The sequence below is a fragment of the Chiloscyllium plagiosum genome, chromosome 31 (assembly GCF_004010195.1).
Source record: "Chiloscyllium plagiosum isolate BGI_BamShark_2017 chromosome 31, ASM401019v2, whole genome shotgun sequence".
Lineage (NCBI taxonomy): Eukaryota > Metazoa > Chordata > Chondrichthyes > Orectolobiformes > Hemiscylliidae > Chiloscyllium > Chiloscyllium plagiosum.
The window spans coordinates 723,936-749,840 of record NC_057740.1 but is presented as its reverse complement, the minus strand read 5'-3'; the positions used below and the strand labels follow the sequence as shown (position 1 = coordinate 749,840).

At 41.0% G+C, this 25,905-nt stretch overlaps 1 protein-coding gene across 2 annotated transcripts in view; it reads left to right on the top strand.

Annotated features, from left to right (window-relative positions):
• Nucleotides 1-25,905, top strand: part of LOC122565126 (AP-1 complex subunit mu-1) — a 99,751-nt gene that overhangs the window by 31,353 nt on the left and 42,493 nt on the right. Inside the window, exons 10-11 of one of the 2 annotated variants that reach the window (XM_043720763.1) lie at nt 3,334-3,459; nt 4,133-4,224. In XM_043720763.1, the coding sequence (XP_043576698.1) occupies nt 3,334-3,459; nt 4,133-4,195 (189 nt within the window). In that variant the 3' untranslated portion in view covers nt 4,196-4,224. Of the gene's footprint in view, nt 1-3,333; nt 3,460-4,132; nt 4,225-25,905 lie in introns of those variants that run through there. The other variant, XM_043720762.1, reaches the window with a different exon arrangement.

The following is a 25,905-nucleotide window of genomic DNA, read 5'->3' as shown; positions in this document are numbered from 1 at the left end:
TTAAAATGCAAGCCTGTGAAATATGTATTGAAATCTAGAAACAGGCTTGGAAGGCTAAATGCTTATTTCACCATTCAAATATATCACGGCCAATTAGTGTTTTAACTTGTTTGTTTTAATTTCTTTGGTTTCAAAAGTCTTAATACCCTTGCTTAAGAAAAATCTGATCAGCATACTTCGATAATTTTAATTGCCCCGATGTCAAAGACTTTTATGTGGGGAAGTGCTTCTGGATATTTCCCTGACTGGTCGAATTCTAAGATTTTCGATTCCCTTTTCCGATAGTAGAACTAATTTCCCTCTATTAAACGTTCTTTTCATCATCGTAAACAATCCAGTTCGGTCACTCTTCATCTCCAGTCAAGAGAAAACAAGCCTAGTCAATGCACTGGTTGTTTTCACTGACTGCTGCTAGACAGGAAGCAGAATGAGGATAAAGCTTTATTCAGCATGACAGAGATGGAAACTTTGGTGTCTTAGAGGGAACAATATTGGGACCACTGTTTTTGACATTTTGATAACACTTTTGACTTGGAATTCAAAGCACAACTTCTAAATTGCAATGACATCAAATTAGAGGAGGGCACTGTCAATAATGAGAGATGAGGACACATACTAGTTACTTTAATCAACCTGTCTGGATGTGTTATGACATACCTCCCATGGCAGGTGGGACTTGAACCCAGGCCTTCTAGTCTAGAGGTAGGAACACTACAATTACACCACTAAAACCTCATCGAGCAAATTTAAGACTACATTAATCAAGTTGTGGAATAGCAATAAGTTGGCAAATTATATTACTTGCAAAGTAAGAATCTGGATTGATTATCAAAGAGATTTGAGAAAAGGAATATGTAAATCACTAAAAGTAGCAACACAAGTGAACAAGGCTATAAAAAAAACCCAGCTTAGTTTGTAGAGGACAGAATTTGAAATGTGCAGAGGTTATTCTGAGCTTGTACTGAACTTTAATTAGACTGTTCTTGTAAGTAGTGAACAGTTAGCATAAATAATCCATGTTGTAAAATTAATAAATTGCTGGAGAGAGAGATCTATTGCTGAAGTTTTTTCTATCTTGCACTGATCAGGAAAATGAAAGAATGCCAAATTGCAAACAATTACAGTTTATACCATGGTGAGCAGGATATTGATTTGCTGACGTGGCTTGGCCAAAGTATTGCCAAGAGACAGGATACTATAGGCTCCAAAGTTTCCTGGCTAATTCAAAAAGGCCACAAGGCATGAACAAATTCCTTATACTTGCATATTATCAAAATCTGATATTTCTAGCAGGTTTAATTAGCCGTGTATGAGGTTTGATTGATTATTTTAAATTAGTTGTTACTACAGCAGACAGGCTGGGCAGAGAGTCTGTGAAAGACTAGTGGATGGATAAATTGATGGGGACTTTGTAAGACTGAGGGATGGATGAATGGGCAGATAGACAGGTGGATTGTGTGAGACTGAAGGCCAGACCAAAGTTGGACATCAACAATATAAAATATTCAAGTATTCACAAAAGGAATTCAATGAGAATGTGGAACTACCTCCACAGAGTGGTTGAGGCAAATTATAATGATGTATTTCAGGGAAGTTAGATGAAAAGATGAGGGAGAATTAGAGGATTATACTAATAGCTGTGTTAATAACTAAATAAAAACAAAGTACTGCAGATGCTGGCAGCATCTGTAGAGAGAAAAACAAAGTCAGCGCTTCAAGTCCAATATGACACTTCCTCAGAACAGATATAAGTGAGAGGTTGGGAAGATGCCCGAGTGGAGAGTAAATTTCTGCTTGAACTGGTTGGGCTGATGGCCTATTTCTGTGAAATTTCTTTCGTAATTTGATCACTTATCCACTCTTCACCCCGCATTCTAATTCAAATTGCAACACAGATCAATAATGCTTAGTGTGTGAGGTATGCCATTTCAACCAGGATTCCTTAGACTCACCGTATTTAGCAGTGAATCATCAGATAATGAGCTGATCTCACCTCCACCCCGAGTTTTGTTCAGGAATGCGTGCTCCACAATTGTGAACATCATGTTCTGTGTATCCTTATCACATGTGCTATTCCTCTTCCCATATCCCTTTTATCCCCATTCCTTGCCATTATTCTACCTATTCATCAGTGTTGACATGCTCCTTTGGTTTCTTGTTTCATAGCTCTATTTCTTTAGTTCCTAAAAATATTTATTTTGCCATCTTTGCTGTATGTCACACCACTGCCCACTTCTAACCACTGCAAAACTACTCTGATGTCCTATGCATTAGTTATTCACTTTTCACCAGGCTTTTGAATCTAATTTGTTACTCCCTTAACTGAATTTCCTTTCTTCGGTAGTCTCAATTCTACTGCCTAATAGGTACATTTAAGTATTTTGTGTTGTTCACTGTAATTGTAAAGATTAGATTCATCTTCTTTCTAGAAACATTACATGATTAATGGCACCCATTTGTTTCTTAAATGATCCCAGGTTTTTGGCTTCACTGTTCTGTCTGGGTCGATTCCATGTGTTGATCTTTCTTTGCAGAGAACTTGCTGACCTCAGTCCTAAATGTGCTTTTACTAATTTTAACCGGTGTCCCCTTGTTTTATTCTCAGAGCCTATTTTGGAGTAATTTTTTGGGTTTGCCTGTTATCTAGTATCTCCCTGTATTATCCTCCCCTAAAACATTCTATTCCAGGAATGTTTTTCTGCATGACTCAGACCCTTGACACTGACAAGCAGACCCCCACCCTGTGACTCTCTTCTTCAATGCCTTTCGTGCTGGTATGTCCAATGACCTGAACTTAAGATGCTCACCGACCAGTGCCCAATACATGTACATCACATTTCCTAACTTGGATCTGCTTTTCTCTATAGTTCCTAATTCTACTAGTTTTATTGGGTGCTGCTCTGCATTGGTTGCACTTGTTGAGGATTGAATATGCTAATATCCCTTGGTCTGTTTCAATTTTCTTGTTGTTTGGGTACTACATTGTGCTCATTTTCCCTTCCTATGTGAGTACTCCTCACTTGTCTGTATTAAGTTGCATTCACTGCAGCTTTGCAGACTTGCGTGTTTTGTCCAACTTGTTTATTTGTAGTTCTTAGCTACCTAGTTTTACTGTTTCTCCTTAGTTGGCAGTCTCTGTAACTTAGACAAGTTTTCACAGATGCAAGCTTTATGCCCAAATTATAACAACATTGAAGTTTGAGTTTGGCTACTAGTGGGAGAGTCCTGCTCAGATGCAGGAATAGTAATGGGCTGCTTGGAGATGTGCAGTAAATGTGATCACGTTCAGTGTCCTCTTGCCTGTCTGACTTGATTTTTCATCTCTGTCTGCAGGGTGGGAAGGAATATCTGATGAGAGCACATTTTGGACTCCCTAGTGTGGAAGCCGAAGACAAGGAGGGAAAGCCACCCATCAGTGTGAAGTTTGAAATTCCCTATTTTACCACTTCAGGAATACAGGTAGGTGCATGGTGCACTCATGAACAATAGATGGCGGTATTGCTTTTTTAACTTAAAATTTGGAAACGGTCTGTTGAGACAATCTTTGGAGGGATGTTGTAAGCACATTTTGTTTATGATTTCCATAATTCTAATTACATTCCTCTCTCTGATGTCCCTCCAAACAGCTCTGGCTGAATTTTTGATTCACGCGACAAGCAATTTACATAAGTTGTTGACTGTTTTAGATCTGTGATTGCTTTCCCAAACCTCCACATCACCCACTGCAACCACAACAGTTGTTAATAATGAAGTAAATGAGGATCCATCCCAGTTAAGTCCCTACTCTGTCCTCTAATCCAATGGCTGTGGTTTAACATTGGAGGATTAAATAAAAATTGGCAATAAGCTTTGACAGCTGTTTGGAACAAGCACAGAACTTTGTCCCAGTGCGTGATAACTGTGATTATACCAAGGTGAATCTGTAGTTGTCATTAATGTTTCACACGGCTGATTAACAAAGACAGTTGCTACCTGTGTTATGTACCAATTGCTCTGAGACTGCTTTCAGTAGTGTGCGAGAGTAAGATGGAGATCATTCAGCCCCTCCCCTTTTCAATTAGTTAGAACCCATCTTGGTTTAACTTGATTTAATATCCTTTGCCTAACAAAAATCCTCCAATCTACCTTTCAGTTGATCCTTACTCTCAACAGCTTTTTGATGGCGAGCATTCCAGGTTTCCATCCTCAGCCCTGACACCTGTAACTGTTGATAGCTCATTCGTCTTTGAATCCCTCGCTTCTGGTTCCAAGGGTTGGAGCAGAAAATTTTGACTGTGTACTGATTGGCAGTTGTGTTTCTTACACGAGAACAGTGATTGCATTTCAAAGAAAATGAAAAGTGCTTTGAGATACCTGGTGATCATGAAAAACACTATACAAATCTGTTTTTCTTTACGTAAAGAAACTTGAAGAAACATTTAATTGTGTGTAACATACAATATATTTATACACCTGCTCAAAGAAGAAATTGAACGCATTCCACAGTGATTGTCGTTTGCCCAGAATAGTTAAGGCTGTTCACTTCAGATCAAAAGCTTGGGTCTTTTGTACATTAATCTACCTCCATGCAGACTGCAGCCAGGGTTTTATGGCAGTAACAAAGTTTGAATTTAAATAGGAAGATTATATTCCCAATTAAAATTATGGACTCTATAACTTAGTGTCAGAAACAAGTCATCTCAAAACTCGCTAACAAGTCTTCCAAGTTCCTTGAATTAACAAAGAACTCATTTATTGCAAAAAAGTTTACTTGAGTAAAGGTGCAAAGTTTATTAACAAAAGTTAAAGCATGAAGCAGCTATTCTCTTGAAAAATAACAGACATGCACAGCTTTCTCCAAACACATGAATATCGAAAACTGTGCAGTTCCAACTTAAAAATACTTTGGTCAAGTGACAGTAATATTTGGAAAATATTCATTAATTCAATTCATTAATTGTCTACAGCTAAAGTCACTTTTCATCAAAGCTATTGACGCTGAATTTCCTCCTGGGTTAGTCATGGCTTGAATTTTTTTATCTTTTTCTGGAGGTAGTGATGCAGATTCCGAGTACTTTTAAAAGCAAAAACAAGGTCATCGATTGGGTTTTCAACTCAGAAAATTAGATGCGAGGTATTTCACAGAGTGAAGGGATTAAGGCTTTGTTCATTTTAGACCCATGGCCTTGATTAAGTGACGTCTTTTTGAAAGCATTGCACACTTGGTGACTACAGTCAAGTCATTTGCGTTATTCACAAATGTACCATTTTTGCTCTACTGTGTTCTTTTCAACAACTTCATGATTAATATTTATGTCCACTAGAGATTCTAAATAAATACTTCAGGTCACACATCGTAGCAGTCGATAGAAAGCAGGAGTCTATACAGAGACTCTTTGAACAGAAAATGGACAGCATTGCAGATGCTGGGAGTATTATTTTGGGTGTTAAGTTGTCTCTGAGCATTAAACAAATGGCCTTGCTGCCTTGCAGTACACACTGAACCTGTAAGATTTGACTGCAATGATCATTCCAGTGCGAGCAAGTTTTGAGCACATTTCCTTGCAGAGGTATCATTGCAAAGCCCTAAATTTGGTCATATTTGGCTCCAGTTGACTGGATGAGAAATGTTGTAATAATGAAAATTACCAAAACCCTACTTTGTTTATTGTTTGTTTTTTTCCTTCCATTTCCTTTAAAACAAATAAACCTTGGTTCCAGATAACTTTTTGGTCTTGGTATCAGATCAGCAATGATCTTATTGAATAGCAGAGCAGGTTCCATGAGCGTAATGGGCTCCTTCTACTATTTCATAAGACCCATCACAGCTGTGGTAAATGTAGAATCTCAGAACAGTTACTGCACAGAAAATGCAATCCATCTAGATCACAATGACAATTCTGGAGCTTGTGGGGCTTGAACTGCTACCTTCTGGCCTAGCACTGAGAGAGCTCTTGAACAATTGGCTTACCTGCAATGTTTTCATCTTCAAATGATTACCCTCTTAAAAGGTGCAATCGAATTTGCCTTCAGCACCCATTCAGGTTGTTGATTCCAGATCCTAACAATTCTGCATTGAGGAATAGTTTTCTTATATTGCTTTTAGTTCAGTTTTTCAACTTTGTCTTGACCTGTCATAATTTTGAATACCTCTATCTAATCTCGTCTGCTTTGCCTTCTCTAAGGAGAATACGCCTAACTTCAGACCATCCATGTAATTGAATTCCTGCATCTTTGAAGCCATTGTCAAACGTTTACAGCACCCACTGTAAAGCCTGGTCATCCTTGTCGACTTGAGGTCAAGTTAGCATTTTATGAAGGCTCAATGTATCTTCCTTGCTTTTGTGTTCATGTCTCATTTTGTAAAGTCCAGGATACTATATTCCTTTTTAATTAGTTTCCCAAATTGCACAGTCTTTCAACCATTTCTAAATACATATCTCCAAGTCTCTATTAGATTCATAGAATCCCCTACAGTGTGGAAGCAGGCCATTTGGCCCATTGAGTCCACCACCGACCCTCCAAAGAGCATCCAAACCAGACCCACCCTCCCTCCCTACCTAACTCTCTAACCCTGTATTTCCCATGGCAAATTCACCTTTTCTCCACAAATGGCAATTTAGCATGGCCAATTCACCTAACCTATACATCTTTGGACTGTGGGAGGAAATTGGAGCACCTGGAGGAAATCTGCACAGACACAGGGAGAGCATGCAAGCTCCATACAAGCGTTTGCCTGAGGGTAGTATTGAACTCTGGTCTCTGGCGCTGTGAGGCAGCAATGCTAACCACTGAACCTTGCACTTGTGTTAAAATTATGTCCTTATTTTATATTATAATCATCAGTCAAACTTCCACTTGTTATTAGCCCGATATATCATAAACACTGTTTGTCGGCTTCATCTCTTTTGTTTTTTGGTCATTGAGGGATTTCTGGCTTTAGATGCTTTTCCTTTCCCATCTTGAAAGTGTACTTCAATACCTGAGCCGTCTCCCCTTTAAGGCAGCATAGGAGAAAGCAACCTCCCATCCCCACCACCCTTTCTATGAAATACTTCTACATTTCATGAGGAAGTTGATGTTTCTTAAATGACTTGAAAACCCAGTGGTCCAATGGGAGATCTCACCTCCACAAGTGCAGAGTTCTTGAAGTAGTCTGAATTTGCACTACTCCATCCAGAAAAAGTCAGTTTTGTGTCTCAGTCTTTATTTCCAGCTTATGTTGCACAGGTCTATTCTTAACCCACTGAAATTACACTCCTGCAGTTAACTATGTTTTACCCTGGTTTGCACCTTGTCTTTCCCTATCGTGATCTAAACCTTATGGTACAGTGATCACTTCTCTAAATGTTCCCTTTGTGACACTTGATGCATTTGTTCCATCTGATTTTTGGAACAAATCTGGCAAATCACCTTCTGCATTAGGCTGGGGAAGTTTTCCTGAACGTGCTTCAGAAATTCCCAATTGTCACTCCTCTGCTGTTCATGGATCTATATAATTTCTCTCCAAATTTGCTCCTCTATCTTTCCAAAGAGTAGTCTGTGAGAATACATCCCATGAGTGTAATTGTACCTTTAATTGTTTCTTAATCCCACATTGAACAAGTTAAATAGAGGGGGAAAGATATTGTATAAATAACATGAATTGAAGATTAAATAAGAGATGACAGTAAAGGTCATACTCCGATAAAGAATAAGAGGAACAAATGCTGTTAGAGTCATAGAGTCATAGAGATGTGCAGCATGGAAACAGACCCTTCGGTCCAACCCATCCATGCCAACCTGATATACCAACCCAATCTCGTCCCACCTGCCAGCACCTGGCCCATATCCCTCCAAACCTTTCCAATTCATATACCCATCCAAATGCCTCTTAAATGTTGCAATTGTACCAGCCTCCACCACATCCTCTGGCAGCTCATTCCATACACGTACCACCCTCTGCGTGAAAAAGTTGCCCCTTTGGTCTCTTTTATATCTTCCCCCCTCTCACCCTACGCCCTCTAGTTCTAAGGAAAAGGAACCACTAATATAGATAACTTAAGCTACTTGACATTCAAAATAAAACAAAGGAACTGAAGCAGCAGTTTGGCAAGAAATCATAAGTAGCATCAATAACTAAATCATACCTGTGTAAAGAAAACTGACATCTACAAATTACATGTTGTATCACAATCAGAACTGATTGGCAAAGCAGGAGGTGGTGAGTGGTTATTTAATTAAAGGTTAAATAATTTCATCAGAGAATAGACAGACAGCTAACAAAAGATTAGAAACTTGATGTATCTGTATCTAAGTAAAATGTTGGTAGGGATCAGTTGCCATAAAATAAATCAATTGCAACTTCACCGTAGGTGCAGTGGAAGCGGAGGAAGAAATATGTAAACAAACATGAAATAAGTAAACAGCATAGAGTAATAGTTGAGAGATTTTAATTATACCAAAAGAAACAGCTAAGAATTGTAGACTTTTACAGTAAAAAAGGAGGTTGTTCAGCCCATCATGTCGTGCTGGTTTCTGAAAGAGCTCCCCAGCTAGTCCCATTTCCTAGCCCTATCTCTGTAGTGCTCTAGATTCAACACTTTGCATATAAGTGGCATGAAAAGGGACCCAGAGATGGACTTTGTTTTTACATTGGGTGCAGTACTCCATTCTTACACAGTATGTTAAAAGTGCCACAGAGAGCATCCCGATGGGATTAACCACAAAGGCAGGGAGGAGATTGCAGAGCCTTTGGCTTTGATCTTTATGTCGTCATTGTCTGCAGGAATAGTGCCGGAAGACCGGTGGATAGTAAGTGATGTCCCCTTGTTCAAGAAGGGAAGTAGAGGCAGCCCTGGCAATTATAGACCAGTTGTGGGCAAATTTTTGGAAAGGATTATAAGAGACTGTTTATAATCATCTACAAAGGAATATGTTGATTAGGCATAGTCAACACGATTTAAGAAGGGTAGATCGTGCCTCACAAACCTTATGAGTTCTTTAAGATGGTGACCAAACAGGTGAATGAGGGTAAAGTGGTTGATGTGGTATATATGGATTTCAGTAAAATATTTGATAAAGTTCCCCATGATAAGCTATTGCACAAAATATGGAGGCATGTGATTGGGTGGTTTGGATCAGGAATTGGCTAGCTGTAAGAAGACAGCTCATTCTGGGGTTCAGTTTCTAGTATGTACCGCAAGGATCTGTTTTGGGACCACTGCACTTGGTCATTTTTATAAATGACCTAGATGAGGGCGTAGAAGTATGAGTTAGTGAATTTATGGATGACATTAGGGTCGGTGGAGTAGTAGACAGTGCCAAAGATGTTGCAGGTTACAGAGGGACATAGATGAGTTGCAGAGCTGGACTGCGGTGTGGCAAATGGAGTTTAATGCAGAAAAGTGTGAGGTGATTCACTCCGGAAAGAGTAACAAGAATACATAGTACTGGGGTAATGGTAAGATTCTTGGTAGTGGTGGATGAGCAGAGAGATCTGTGTCCATGTGCATAGATCCCTGAACGTTGCCACCCAGATTGGTATGATTATTAAGTAGGCATTTCATTGGTAGAGAGATTGAGTTTCGGAACCATGAGGTCCTATTGCAGCTGTATAAAACTCTGGTGCGGCCACACTTGGCGTATTGCATACAGTTCTGGTTGCTGCATAGATAGGAATGATGTAGAAGCATTGAAAAGGATGCAGAGGTGATTTACCAGGATATTGCCTGGTATGGAGGGAAGGCTAAGGGACTTGAGACTGTTTTTGTTAGAGAGAAGGTGGTTGAGAGATGACTTAATAAAGGCATAGAAGATAATCAGAGGATTAGATAGCGTGGACAGTGAGGGCCTTTTTCCTTGGATGATGATAGCTAGCATGAGGGGACATAGCTTTAAGTTGAGGGGTGATAGATTTCGGACAGATATTAGAGGTAGGTCCTTTACTCAGAGCAGTAAGGACATGGAATGCCCTGCCTGTAGCTGTAGTGGACTCGTCAACATTAAGGGCATATAAATGGTCATTGGATAAATATATGGATGATAATGGAATAGTGTAGATTAGAAGGGCTTTAGATTGGTTTGACAGGTTGGTGGAACATAGAGGGCTGAAGGGCCTGTACTGCACTGTAATGTTCTACATTCTATAATTGGAAGTTGACACAACAAATGAGATGAGTATGCAGAGGGAAACACCTGGGCAACAGGAGTCATAACATGATGTGGTTTATAGTTGTTGAGTAGATCATGATTAGAAATAAGACCAAACTAGTAAATTAAGGAAAGAAACTAACTTTGTGGATAAGAATGGAAGGATGCAAAGTATACCAGAAATGCACTGCAAAATGGGAATAGAGCAGAACTGGTTTGAGATCTTGGAGAAGATTTGTGGATCATGTTGTTGGTTTGCTTGCTGAGCTGGTGGGTTTGTTCTCAGATGTTTCCTCACCATGCTAGGTGAAGCGTTGGTGTTCTATCCCACTTGCTATTTGTGTGTCTTGGGTTGTTATAGTGGGTAATATCATTTCCGGTTCTGTTTCTCAGAAGTTGGTAAATGAGGTCCAAATCTATATGTTTATTAATGGAGTTCCAGTTTGAATTTCAAGTCTCTAGGATTTCCAGCAAATGTCTTTGTTTTGCCTGTCTCAGCATGAATGCGGTGTCCCTGTTTGTCTTTGTGTATGGATACCAGTGATAGTTGGTGCTCATGTAACCTGGTGATTAGTTTCCTGCAGGTTTACTCAATGTAACGTTTGTTGCAGTCCTTGCAGGGTATTTTATATATTACGTTTGTTCTGCTGCTTGTGGGTATGGGGTCTTTTAAATTCATCAGTAGTTGTTTCAGTGTGGTGGTAAGTTTGTGGGCTACCATGATGCCTCGGGGCCTGAATAGTCTGGTCACCTCTGAAATGTCTTTGTATGGTAGGGTGATTAGAGACTGTGGGCGTGTTGCATCTTCCTGTTTAGGTCCGCTATGCAGGAATCAATGGACCTCGCTTATCGGGTGGCTGTTGTTCATGAATATATTGTACAGGTGTTTCTCCTCCGCTTATCGTATTTCCAGGGTGCTGCAGTATGCTGTGGCTCATTTGAATTGTGTCCTGGTACAACTCTGTGGGATGGTTGCTTTTTTAGCTGAGTATCTGGTCGGTGTGTATGGCTTTCCAGTAAATGCTGGTCTGCAGTTCTCCGTTGGCTTTTCATTCTACGATGACGTCCAAGAAGGGGAGTCGGTTATTGTTCTCTTCTTCTTTGGTGAATTTTATGTTGTCTGTGTTTGTAGGTTTCTTCTAATTTGTCATGTTTCATAATGATAAAGGTTTAGATCAGAGTGGTGCTGGAAAAGCACAGCAGGTCATTATGATAAAGGTGTCATCCACATAGCGGACCCAAAGCTTAGGCCAGATTGTGGAAAGGGCTGTTCATTCTAACCTCTGCGTAACTGCTTCGGCTGTAAGTCCTGATATCGATGATCCCACAGATGTCCTGTTGATTTGTTTGTAAATCTTGTTGTTGAAGGTAAAGTGGGTTGTGAAGCACTGATCCAGCAGTTTGAGGATGCTTTCCTTGCTGATGGAGTTGTTGCTGTACCCCCTGGTCTATCCAGCAGTGAGGTCAATATTTCTTTGGCTACGGTTTTGTTTATTAATGTGAATAGGGCCATTTTGTTGTCCTCTATCTTGGTGTCTTTGATGTTAGGGTATTCCTGAGTGGAGTGGATTGAGTCTTCTATTAAGGTGTTGTAGTTTTTGTTGCAGTTCCTTTGCTAGCCTGTTTGTGAGTGTGCTGGGACTGTGGGTCTGAGGGGGGCCCCTTGTTTGTGTACCTTTGGTAATCCATAGAAATGGGGTGTGTTAGACCCTTCTGGTTTAATTCTTTGGAGGTCTGTCTTGGTAATTTCACGTGTCTTGTGTAGTTCCCTCAGGGTTCGTGTAATACAGTTTTCTAGCTGTGGAGTCGGGTCCGTCACCACCTGTTGGTAGGTGTAGGTGTCAGTGTGTTTGCTTTTTTAATGTAGTGTGTCCTGTTCAGGATAACTGTCATATACCCTTTGTCTATAGTCAGGATTACACGATTACTGTCTTTTCAGAGTCCTTCCAGGGCTTTCCTTTCAAGTGTGTTGAGGGTATTCCCTTCTTTCTTTCTACTTTATGTTGATGCTCCTGTCTATCTGCTGGCCTGCTGGGTTTCTCCTGTAAGTCCATTATCTTTTGGGGTTCATTTGTGTGCTGCTAGGAAGCCCTTTTTGTCAACGTCTCTTGTAGGTCACCCCTCGTACTAGGACGGCTCTTCCAATGTGTGTGTGTGTGTGTGTGTGGTCGGTCGGATATGTTTATCCAGGTTTCTGATCTGCTGTGTGAGAACTTGGTTAGTTTTTCTTGTATGACCAGATCTTTCTTTGTCCTGGTCTGCTGCTGTTTAATGCTGATGACTAGTTCGAGCAGAGTTGTCCATTCATGGTCAGTCAGGTTAGTGTGCAGAGTTTGTTGGCGTGAAATTTCTCATTTTTATGTGTGGAGTTGGTTGTGGGTGTCATTTGTCATTTCTTGTAACATACTGCGGCCATTCTATACTGCTGTTCTCCTGGCTTGTGAGGTATTGAGAGGTGGTTTGTATTTGACACATTGTAGAATACCTATTTCCTGAGGCATTCATGTCAGAAGTACAGTTGCTGGAAATTGGATGGCGTCGGTTAATTTGCGCGTATGGCACCTGCAAGTGTTTGAGATCTTGGAGATGATTTGTAGCTCAGATTGTGGATCAGGTTGTCAGTTTGCTCGCTGAGCTGATGGGTTTATTTTTAGATGTTTCCTCACCATGCCAGGTAATATCAGTGAGCCTCCGGTGAAGCGTTGGTGTTCTGTCCCACTTGCTATTTATGTGTCTTGGTCTGTTTGGGTGTTTTCATTTCCAGTTCTGTTTCTGGTATTGATTTCAAACAATGACCTGTAGTTCCAGGAGAAATACATCGAATAGAAAATCAAAGGAAAGAAAATCTTGTCAGTAATGACACATTTGCTAAACACCTAGCCAACAGAGAAAAGGGTGATAAATGGCAATCCTGCAAAGTTAGGAAAGAGCCCAAGAAATAGGGGGGACAGAAAGTTGTTGAGAGAAGTATCAAGGTATATTACTGATGTATTAATACGTTAAAACAGTCAAGGGCTATATATTATAAATTTCCAGGTAATGAGAACAAAATATAAAGATATTAATGATAGAAAGAAGTAACCTATTTGATAAATTTTTCAAACATGAGTGGGTAAAATGCATGGTCAGGCTAGGTGGTATCTGTGCATATTTAAAACAATGAAGGGAGAGGCACTACAAGTTTTGTAGTTATAGATTAACTATTCTTATTTTAGGAAGGAAACAGTGCCAGAGAATTGGTAAATAACAGTCAATGTGATTCCGATAGAACAATGCCATGTTACCAATCTGTTCTAAGATGTTATTGCATACCTCTAGCCCAGGTGGGATTTTAGTCCAGGCCTCCTGGCTCAGAGGTAGGGATACTACCACTGCCCCAAGAGCCTTAGAACAAGTCCAAAGAGCTATCGATCAATTAACTTAACAGTGTATTCTTATTCAAGAGTGTTAAAGACAAACCTCTGAAAACTGGAAACAAATTAAAGAAGAGCTCCAATTTTGAAATTGGAGATCACTATTGACTCTACTTATGACATTCTTTGAAGAATTAACTAAGAGGAAAAATATGGGTAAGGGAGTAAACATAATGTATTTGGAAAGCTTTTGTAAAGCTTACAAAAAAGCTTTTGAAATGTTTCTGCATAGCACATTCTTGACTAAGGTCAGAATTCGTGGTATTGGACGTCAAGCAGCAAAATGGCTACAACAGTGCAAGGATTCCAGATGATAGTCCAAACTGACATGATAGAAGGATTGGTTTCTGGGATTGCCAGAGTTCACCATTTATATCAACCATATGTCCTTAGGAATTGTGGTACTAAATTGGGAAGTGTAGTTATTACGAAAGACTGAGAAACTGCAGGAGGACAGTAATATACTTGCAGCTATTTAATGAATGAAGGAATTTCAGTGTGACCATATACTGTTAGGGGTGAAGAATAAGGAGTCCACTTACACATGAGAAAACAATTCTCAGAATGAGGTAGCAAAGCAGAAGGAACGATTTCTAAATGTAGTGTTGGAGGTTGAAAAGATCATGAAAAAGTAAACCCAGCAGTGGATGCTTTAGAGGAGTCATTAGACTCAAAGCATTAATTCTTTCTCTCACAAATACTACCAAACTTCCTGAGTTTCAGTAGCATTCTCTGTTTGTTTTTATTACAGCACTGGGTTAATTTCTGGGCAAGTGCGAAAATCAGGAAGCTATATTCAATTTGTTTTTAAAAATCTTGATTCAACCACAGGAGAGCATTGAACAGTATTGGCATCCATATTAGAAACATAACTTACTAAATGTTTTATCGGAATTGAGAGATTATATCTTGTTAGGAAGGGTTGAAAAGCTTTGGGCTCTTCAGCCCCTCCTTATAGCTCAAACCTTCCAACCCTGGCAACATGCTTGTAAATATTTTCTGAATCCTTTCAAGTTTCACAACATCCTTCCTAGAGCAGGGAGACCAGAATTGTGCACAATGTTCCAGAAGTGGCCTAACCAATATCCTATACAGCTGCAACATGACCTCCCAACTCCTATACGCAATGCTCTGATCAATAAAGGAAAGCATGCCAAATCCCGCCTTCACTATCCTATCTACCTACGAATCCACTTTCAAGCAACTATGAACCTGCACTCCAAGGTCTCTGTTCAGCAATACTCCCCAGGGCCTTCCCAATAAATGCACAAGTCCTGTCCTGATTTGCCTTTCCAAAATGCATCAGCTCACATTTATCTAAATTAAACTCCATCTGCCATTTGACCCATCTGATCAGGATCTGGTTGTACTGAGATAACCTTATTCGCTGTCCACTACACCTCCAATTTTGGTGTCACCTGCAAACTTACTACCTATGCCTCCTATGTTCACATCCAAATCATTTATAAAAATGACAAAAAGCAGTGGACCCAGCACCGATTCTTGTGGGCGGCACGGTGGCACAGTGGTTAGCACTGCTGCCTCACAGTGCCAGAGACCCGGGTTCAATTCCCGCCTCAGGCGACTGACTGTGTGGAGTTTGCACATTCTCCCCGTGTCTGCATGGGTTTCCTCCGGGTGCTCCGGTTTCCTCCCACAGTCCAAAGGTTAGGTGAATTGGCCATGCTAAATTGCCTGTAGTGTTAGGTAAGGGGTAAATGTAGGGGTATGGGTGGGTTGCGCTTCGGTGGGGCGGTGTGGACTTGTTGGGCCGAAGGGCCTGTTTCCACACTGTAAGTAATCTAATCTAATCTAATCTAATCTAATCGCAGGCCTCCAGTCTGAAAAACAACCCTCCACCATCACCCTCTGTCTTCTACTTTCGAGCCAGTTCTGTATCCAAATGGCTAGTTCTCCCTGTATTCCATGAGATCTAACCTTGCTAACCAGTCTACCATGAGGAACCTCCTCAAACTCCTTACTGAAGTCTATATCGATCACGTCCACTGCTCTTCCTTCTTCAATCCTCTTCATTACTATTTCAAAATACCCAATCAAGATGTGATTTCTCACACACAAAGCCATGTTGACTATCTTTAATTAGTCCTTGCCTTTCCAAATACATAGGAATCCTGTTTCTCAGATTCCCTCTAACGGCTTACCCACCAGCGATGTCAGGCTCACTGGTCCATAGTTCCTGGCTTTTCCTTACCAAGTTTCTTAAATAGTGGCACCACGTTAGCCAACCTCCAGTCTTCCAGCACTTCATCTGTAATTATTGATGACCCAAGTATCTCAGCAAGGGCTCGAGCAATCACTTTCTTAGCTTCCTACAGTGTTCTAGAGTGCACCTGGATCATTAATAAATCCTATAAAAGGCTTCTGTGCCAACAGCATGGTTAGTATGTAGAATATCCTCCTGTGAGGACCAGTTGAAATAAATACTAGAAATATGTTTAAGGAAAATCTAGACAAGGGCAAGAAGGAGAGGGGCAAAAAGAATATCTTGATAAAGTTAGCTGCAGGGTTGGGAGGAGACTCCAGTGGAGCATAAATGATGCCATGGAACTATTGGCAGATATGTCCTGATTCTGTGGTGTAAATATTTTCTACTCTAACTGAAATACCATTCCAGGCTGTGCTAATGCAGTTTTTATCCAAAACTAACCAGGTAGGTATAATTGTATCCAAATCCTATGCCAAACTAAGCAATATGAACAGATGACCCATCATTTAAGGAAGGAATGTTGTTCAGAAATATAATCTGTTTTGTCTGCTCTTGTTCTTTGTGAAAGTTGGCAGTGCATTTTAAACTGCTAATGCTTGTGAGGCTCAGTAGTACATTTGCTGCGGGCTGTGTATGTTAATTACTGCCAAATTCTTGATGAGTATATCGACTGAAAACATTCCAGAGACTGACTGTACAACTCTTGTCCACTGAAACTTGAATACATCCACAACAAGCCTGCTAAGTACTTCCAGCCTATTTTAATTCCATTATAATGTTTAGTTTTGTGTTTGCCTTGTACTAAAGGGTGGTGTAGAACTTAAAACTAGGGGGATAAGTCTGTCTGGTGGAGAGAGAGCAATGGGTATGCTCAATGGGGAAGCGGGACAGGAAATGATGAGAATGTTCACTGAGGAGGGAAGCAGGAGTGGGCTTAGAGCCTGCTCTGCCTTTGAATATGATTACAACTGGTCATCCAAATCCATACCTAAGAGAGATATCTAACTCCTTGAAAACATTTGCGCATCACTCCGTGATGAAACGTTTTCTCATCTCACTGCTAAATGGCCTACCTCATATTCTTAGACTCTGACCCCTGGTTTTGGACTCCCTGGTAATTGGATGATTCCTTCCTGTGTTTACCTTGTCTAATCCTGTTAGAATTTTATAGGTTATTTGAGATCCCCCTCATTTTTCTAAACTCCAGGGAATATAATCCTCATCGATCTAGTCTCTCTTCACACATCAGTCCTGCTATCCAACGAATCAGTCTGGTAAACTTCTGCTGCTGTTCCTCCATAGCCAGAACCTCATTCCTCCGTTAAGGAGACCCAAAATGCACACAGCACTCCAGGTGTGTTCTCACCTATGTCCTGCACAATTGCAGTAAGACATTGCTACTTTCAATTTTCTTGCCATGAAGGTAAACAATCCATTTGCAGCATTCACCACCTGCTGCACCTGTATGCTTACTCTCAGCGACTTGCTTACAAGGCCGCCCAGGTCTCGTTGCGTCTCCCAATTTCCTAGCCTGCTGCCATTCAGATAATCCTTCTTGGTTTTTCTAACAAAGTGGATAACCTCCTATATATCCAGATTGTACTTCATCTACCATGAAGTGCCCACTCACTCAATTTGTCTGAATTGTGCTGAAGCATTTCTGCATCATTCTGATCGTTCAACTTCCTACCCAGCAATATATCTGCGAACCTAAAGATATTATGTTTAGTTTCCTGGTCTAAATCAAAGTTTGTGAGAAGATTTGTAGCTCGGGTGCTCGTTGCTGTGGTTCTGTTTGCCGAGCTGGAAATTTTTGTTGCAAACGTTTCGTCCCCTGTCTAGGTGACATCCTCAGTGTTTGGGAGCCTCCTGTGAAGCGCTTCTGTGGTGTTTCCTCCGGCATTTATAGTGGCCTGTCCCTGCCGCTTCCGGTTGTCAGTTTCAGCTGTCCGCGGTAGTGGCCGGTATATTGGGTCCAGGTCGATGTGTTTGTTGATGGAGTTTGTGGATGAGTGCCATGCTTCTAGGAATTCCCTGGCTGTTCTTTGTTTGGCTTGCCCTATAATGGTAGTGTTGTCCCAGTCAAATTCATGTTGCTTGTCGTCTGCGTGTGTGGCTACTAGGGATAGCTGGTCGTGTCGTTTCATGGCTAGTTGATGTTCGTGGATGCGGATCGTTAGCTGTCTTCCTGTTTGTCCTATATAGTGTTTTGTGCAGTCCTTGCATGGGATTTTGTACACTACATTAGTTTTGCTCATGCTGGGTATCGGGTCCTTCGTTCTGGTGAGTTGTCTGAGTGTGGCTGTTGGTTTGTGTGCCGTTATGAGTCCTAGGGGTCGCAGTAGTCTTCCTGTCATTTCAGAGATGTTCTTGATGTATGGTAGTGTGGCTAGTCCTTTGGGTTGCGGCATGTCCTCGTTCCGTTGTCTTTCCCTTAGGCATCTGTTGATGAAATTGTGAGGATATCCGTTTTTGGCGAATACCTTGTACAGGTGTTCCTCTTCCTCTTTTTGCAGCTCTGGTGTGCTGCAGTGTGTTGTGGCCCTTTTGGATAGTGTCCTGATGCAACTTCGTTTGTGTGTATTGGGCTGGTTGCTTTCATGGGTCTAAATCATTATTGTAGATTGTGAATAGGTGGGGTCCAAGCGCTGATTCCTGTGAAACCCTCTAGTCACTAGCTGCCACTCAATGGTGTATCTAATGGGAGAGAGAGGGAATGCTTACTGTGTCTAATGGAAAGAGAGGGAGCAGTAGTGGTCTCTCTAATGAACAGTCAGCTTGTCTCATCACTTCTTGCTCTTCTTAGAATTACTGCTGTACTGTGTACTTCTGGCATTTCCCTCTTGTTCGTTAGTAAAATGGTCCACAAAGGAGGCTTATCCTCACTAAATTTAGCAAAGTGCCAAATTTGCTCTTAAGTTAAAATCGATACATTATCTCGGAAATTCCTGATTTTACCTCTTAAGAGGCCAGTACATTTACAGATTATTGTAAGCAGTTGTGATATTGAAACCTTCTTCCAAATTCCATTTTTGCCCTTTGTTCTGTGTTTGGATGACCTCTTGCTATGAAGATTTGCATCGATGATCCAAATGCTGGAATTTTAGTTTCAATGTATCTTGTACCTTGACATAAGGGCATTGTTCAGGATGGTATTTTCACTCTAAAATACCCTTTTCCTCACAATCAGCCAGTTTTTTTTTAAGATTAGATTACTTAGTGTGGAAACAGGCCCTTCAGCCCAACAAGTCCACACCGCCCCGCCGAAGCGCAACCCACCCATACCCCTACACTTATACCTTACCTAACACTACGGACAATTTAGCATGGCCAATTCACCTGACCTGCACATCTTTGGACTGTGGGAGGAAACCGGAGCACCCGGAGGAAATCCACGCAGACACGGGGAGAACATGCAAACTCCACACAGTCAGTCACCTGAGGCGGGAATTGAACCCAGGTCTCTGGTGCTGTGAGGCAGCAGTGCTAACCCACTGTGCCACCATGCCGCCCACAAAGTTTATACTTTAAATGGCATATATTTGTACTTCTTTGCACCACTGGAAGTGGTGTTGGTTATTTTCTACGTCAACGATGTTATGTAGATGTAATTTGTTGAGGTCTTGGGCTTTGTTAATTTGATATACATAAAACCCATAAACTTGAGTATATTTGTGTATAGTACTGACGAATTGTTGCTGGAGATGCCTTTTTGTTTTAGTGGCATTTATGCAGAGGCTTCATTGATTTGTTTAGGTGGATGTGAAAGATGTTAAACATTATTCAAAGAAACACAGGGGGACACTTCCAGCACTTAGTCTAACAGCATCCAAAGCTAGTTATTCATCTCATCTAAACTTGTTGCATGGTGCATGCAGATTGACTGGCATGTCTGTCCACACACACTTCAAAATGAATCATGGGCAATGGCGTATCTTTAGCTTGTTGACAGGTGCTATGGAAGAATTATTTCTGATTCTTCTTTATTAGAGGGCTCACTAACCAGGGGCACAGTTTTAAGATAAGGCATTGGAGAATTAGAGAGGATCTGAGTAAAATTATTTTCACATGGAGGTTTGTGGGCATCAGGAACTTAGTGCCTGAAAAGGTGGTAGAGATAGGAACCCTCAACATTTAAGAACTATTTATATGAGCACTTGAAATGCTATAGCATACAATACATTGATCAAATTGCTGGAAAATGGGCCTACAATAGATGGATGGTGTGATCATTAAAGGACCTCTTTCCATACTGTAAAATCCTATGACTCTGGGGTTTCCCTGTATAAAATCATCACATTTAAAGGTAATCAACAAGTTGTGATTTACTTTGAGATGATCTGGTTTGTAAGTCAGCGGTGATGTAAGTACAAGTTCACTTTTTTTTTAAGCTTACTGTGACGTCGTCTGAGTTAACCCTCTTATGGTTGCCTCCATCTGATCCTAAAAATAGGCTAAATGTTCAATATTGTTTGGAAACTCTGACAAGTATAGCACCCAGTAAATTGAGTGATTCTTCTGTGTCTTCCATGTGTGAAGATCTGAATTTATGAGCCAATGCAAGGAACCTATCCACACTGTTAGTGATTGCCTCTAATCACTGTTACAGCAACAGTCAGTACGGACAACTAACAGAAATCCATTGCAGATGACCGTACCATCCTGTACATTAGTGAGTAAATACAATGCAAGGCATTGCCTCAAAGGATCCAGGCAAAGAAGCACTCTCAGTTCTCGCACTTCACCGGGTTAGGCAGGGACCACCCAGCAGAGGGTTCCCAACCTAGAATGGATTTTAGTAACAAAGTTAGGATCAGGTTTAACCAAGCCATTTTCTTTTGCCTTTACCATTAAAACCATAAGCTGTAGGAACAGAATTAGGCCATTCAGCCCATCGAGTCTACTCTCCTGCTGAATCATGGCTAATATGTTCTCCACCCATTCTCCCTGTAACCTTACTAATCAAGAATTTATTAGATTACTTACTTTATTAGATTAGTTAACTTAGTGTGGAAACAGGCCCTTTGGCCCATCAAGTCCATGCCAACCCACCCAGACCCATTCCCCTACATTTACCCCTTCGTCTAACACTATGGGCAATTTAGCTTGGCCAATTCACCTAACCTGCACATTTTTGGATTGTGGGAGGAAACTGAAGCACCCGGAGGAAACCCACGCAGACACAGGGAGAATGTGCAAACTCCACACAGAGTCGCCTGAGGTGGGAATTGAACCCAGGTCTCTGGAGGTGTGAGGCAGCAGTGCTAACCACTGTGCCATCGTGCCGCCGTTATTTATCTGTCTTAAATAAACTCAATGACTTGGCTCCACAGCCCTCTAACGCAACGAGTTCCACAGATTAACCACCCTCTGACTGAAGAAATTCCTCCTCATCTTAGTTCAAAAGGGTCATCCTTTCACTTTGAGGCTGTGCCCTTGGGTCCGAGTCTCTACTACTAGTGGAAACATCATTTCTGCATTCACTCTATCCGGGCCTCTCAGTATTCTGTAAGTTTCAATCATAATCCCTCTTCATCCTTCTAAACTCCATTGAGTACCAATTCAGAGTCCTCAACTCATTGAATCTCTACAGTATGCAAATGCAGTCTGCTCTTGTATCCTAGCCACCTTGAAATGAATGGTACTGTTGTTAACTGCCAACTGAACCTGCATGTTAACGTTACCACAGAGAGATTGCTACGTCAGTAAGTCTAAGTTTCTGCATTTTTGTTGATGGTGTTGGATTTGTGAATATTTGAAGTAAATTCTGCTGTCTGTTAGGGAGCTAATTAAGGTACGCAAGTAGATGGAGAAAACTGAGATGAGGCAGAAAATTAACCATGATATTTGAGCGCTGAGCAGGCTTGATTGGCTTGCTTCTGATCCTAATAACTATATTCTCATTAACATATCTCCTAGATTAGACTAGCGAGCGGATGCAGAATGATCTTGAGGTTGGAAAATGGCATTTCCATAGATTTTTAAAAAGTTTCTATTTGACTGAAACCTGTAGTTCTTTTTTGATTCATTCATGGGATATGGATGTCACTGGCTTGGCCAGCATTTATTACCCATCCCTGATTATACAGAAGGTTGTCAAAAATGAACTACATTGCTAGGAATCTGGGGTCATGTAGGCCAGACAAGGTACAAACCATTTCCTTCCCTAAAGGACACGACTGAACCAATTGGGTTTTTCTGACAATGCTTTCATGGTCATCATTAGATTTTTGATTCCAGATTTTTTAAAATTCAAATTCTACCATCTGCCATGTCAGAATTTGAACCTGGAATATGACTAGGGTCTCTGGAATAATAATCTAGTGACAATATCCCAGGAATTAAATTTAATCTTTTTAGCTTTGTTAATTTGGTTTAAGTATTGTGTTGAGTCCACCACACGCTGGTGGATGGGCAGACAATGATAGTGGTATCTCCATCTTGCACACCACATTGTTTGTGTTTTGCTTCAAAATGTGTGTAATACAACCCTTTTTAAAAAAAACATCTAAATCATGCAGTTTGAAACTGAATAAAGATATCACAGTGGAGGGCTGCCACCTTTACTGGGCAGTGGTTTGAAGGAGACTGTTCTTGGGTTACTGCAGTATCTAATCATCTCAGTCCTGAGGTGCTGCTTCAGGAGTTCCTCGGGGTAGTGTTTCAAGCCCAAGCTTCAGTTACTTCATCAGTGACCTTCCTACATCACAAAGTCAGAAGTGGGATAATTTGCTGATGATTACAATGTTCACCACCATTTTTTAATTTCTGAAATACTGGAGCTGTCCATGTCTAGTTGTCGTAAGACCTGGCCAGTAACCAGGCTTTGGTTGATCAGCAGTGAGTAACATTCACACCACACAAATGTCAGGGAATGGCCATGTCCCAAGGGAGAATCTAATAATTTCTTGCTATTCAATTGCATTATTCTCCCTGACTCCCCCACTCACAATATCCTGGAAATTACCAATGACTAGAAATGAACTGGACCAGCCATAATAATTACTATGTTCCAAGAAGAGCAGGTCAGAGGCTGGGAATGTTGCTTGGCTCCTGCTTCCCCAAAGCCTGTTCGCTATCTCCAAAGCACAAGTCTGGTGTGTGATGGAATACATTCCACTTGAGACAGGTTTAACAACGCAAGAGAAGCAAGAATAGCCATAGTCAGGCCCACAGTGAGTGTTAAATTGGGGGAAAAAGTTACCTTTGTGGACAGAATCCGCTACTCCGATCATAGGCTGGTGTTCTCACATTTGCCCTCCAGTTCCAAACCAACATATCAGCAGTAAACATAGAAGTGAAGCAAACTGGTACTGTAATCTGGGGTCCTTGAGTGCAAGGTATTCGAGGCTGGGGTGTACTGAAGCTGGGAAGCGTTTTGCCAGTGTACCAAGGCTGGAGAGTTGTTTGCCAGTTCTGTCTTCCCCTCCCAGTTCTTTTACCATCTTCCCCTTTCTAGCCTGGTGCTACCTTGCAGCATCTCCCTGCCCCTCTTCTCGCTTTGCAGCCTTTCTTCTTCAACCTGGCAGTCTCCTCCTCCTCTTCCCTGGCAGACAGCATGAAGGTCCGAGGCAAGAGGAAAGACTGAGGGAAGTTTGGAGGCAGACTCCAAGGATGCTGCATGGAGCATACGAGGGGACTGCAAGGCATTTGGGTGGGGATTGGAGGGTGTAGAGAGGGGAAATAGGAAACAGGGTGGAAGAGGGTGTGGATGCAAAGGATTGTGAAGGAGGTGGGAGAGCAGTTTTAAACCTGTCAACAAAGGAATACTGAACTAGGAGCCAGGAAATCCTTAAATCGCTGAGTTGATAGAGATTTCACACCTGTCTGTAATAAACTATGTGTAGAAATTACTATAGAAACAGATGTGTGCAGTGGATGCTCCTATTGTAAAAAAAAACTTAAGTTGAAATCTGGGATGCAGCAAAAAGGGTAGTAATTAAGGGAAAGTGATGGCCAGGTAATGTTTTGGACACCCAGGTTTGAATCCCACCGTGCAATTCAAGGCATTTGGACCCATTGAGTCTAATGATAACCATTAAACCATTATCGATTGTTGGAAAAATCCATCTGGTTCATTAATGTCCTCTAGGGAAGAAAACTACTGCCTTCACCTCATCTGGCCTACGTGTGACTCCGGACCCTCAGCAATGCGATTAACCAGCCTCTGGGCAATTAGGGAAGAGCAATAAATGCTGAACAAGCCAGTGATGCCCTCATCCTGCGAATGAATTTTTTAAAACTTTGCCTGGTTGAAATCTTTAAGCTTTGGGCAAATCTGGTGGATTGTCTTGTGGCAATTTAGATACTGTTATGAATGCTTTGCTTTGTGTTCTGGCTTTAACTTTAATGGAAGTTTTGTACTGGATATTGATGAATTCATCTAATTGTGCTTATTTGAAAGTCCAATTACTGCATATTCAACACAAATTCCAAATTTTTTTTGCTCTGTGACTGCATCACTGAATAACTGAGTTAGTAAGAATGAAAAAGAAACCCGTGAAGATCAAAAAGTAGTTTGCAAGAAGAGTCTCAGGAGTTTGGGGAAGAATACCTTGTGCCTTGCTGAATACTGTGACGAAACTGCTGCCTGGATTGGCGTCCCCATCCACTGCCCCAGCTTCCAGTCTCTCCACTACCAATGCACAGTGACGCCAATGTGTATTGCATACCAGATGCATTGCAGCAATTCACTAAGGCTGCTATGACAGCAACTTTCAAACATGTGACCTCTACCAAATAAAGGTCAAAACCAGCAGGTGTGTGGGAACAGCATCTGCAAATTCCTCTCCAAACCACTCACCTCTTGCTGTTCCTTCTTTTGGACCCTCTTGCTGTTCCTTCACTGCCTCAGCATCAAAATTTTGTAACTCCATTCCGAACAGCACTGCTGTGGTTTAAAAAGACAGCTTCTTGAGTGCAGTTAAGGATGTACAATACAAGCTGGCTTGGCTAGCAATGCACATTCTGCAAACGCATTTTTAATGGAGGATTTGTCCAGAAGTAAACTAAAGAGCGTTTTTAAACAGGAGTGACTTTTTTGCAATGTGGATACAACTGCATTACCATAAATTTGCCATTTTGTTAGTCTTGCGGTTCATATACTTCCTGTGATTATTTTCCGTTTTAAACTTCATGTGTAAACATGTCACTCTGTAATTGTCTTCTGCCTGTGAAGGTGCTGCATTGCAACTGCAACTGTAATTGTGGCATGATCAGTTTTCACTGGCAAATTCCACCATAAATATCGACATGAGAGTTTATAATGAAAAATTCCATCTTTTTAATGTTCGTAATATTGCAAATCTGGATCAAAAAAAAGGCATTGAGGCAACAAACGAGTGAAATGGGACTAATTCAATACCTCTTTCCACCTGCCAGTGAAAGCTCAATGAGTCAAGTTTTTTTGCCTGTTCTGAGATTTTATACAGAATGTAAGTAAGGATTGATTATAGGCAGTTAAAAGAACATTTCAAATATGTCCACATATTATTGCACAATTATTCCCTCCCTGTCCCATAACTCAACTTTATCTGAGAACTGCTTAATCTTGACTACCTCTGTGATATCATAGAAGATCAGTTTTACTAGATGAAAATAATTTGCTTTCTGTGTGCAGTATATAATATTGAAGTGGTTAAAGTTCACTGAGCAAGTTTCTAATGCCAGTGTCAGTGTCTGCAAGAGGAAGTAGCGGGGAGAAAAACACTTTCATTTGTAGGCACTGGTGCAAAAAAACCATAAAATTTGCATGTTGATTTAATCAAACGTGCAAAAATTGAGATTACATTTGGGGAGATCCTTTAGTTCCTGTTTGAAATGAACCAAGTATATCTTCTCTCTCTCTCTCCCTCTCTCTCTTTATTTCTTTCTTTCTCTCTCTCTCTCTCTCTCTCTCTCTCTCTCTCTCTCTCTCTCTCAAGCTAGAATGCTCTTAGCACAAACCTTTCTTTTCACGCTCCAGTGTTATTAATTCTGCCATCAACGTGCTGCATTCAGCATGCCCACCACACAACAGAGATAAATGTTAAAAAAAAAACAGTTTATGTAACTCAGGCTGTCCTACTACAATAGGACATTCAACACGGTCTTGGTGAACTAATAATGGCATTTCACCATATAATCCACACATGACCTGTTGCCCTAAATATTTGA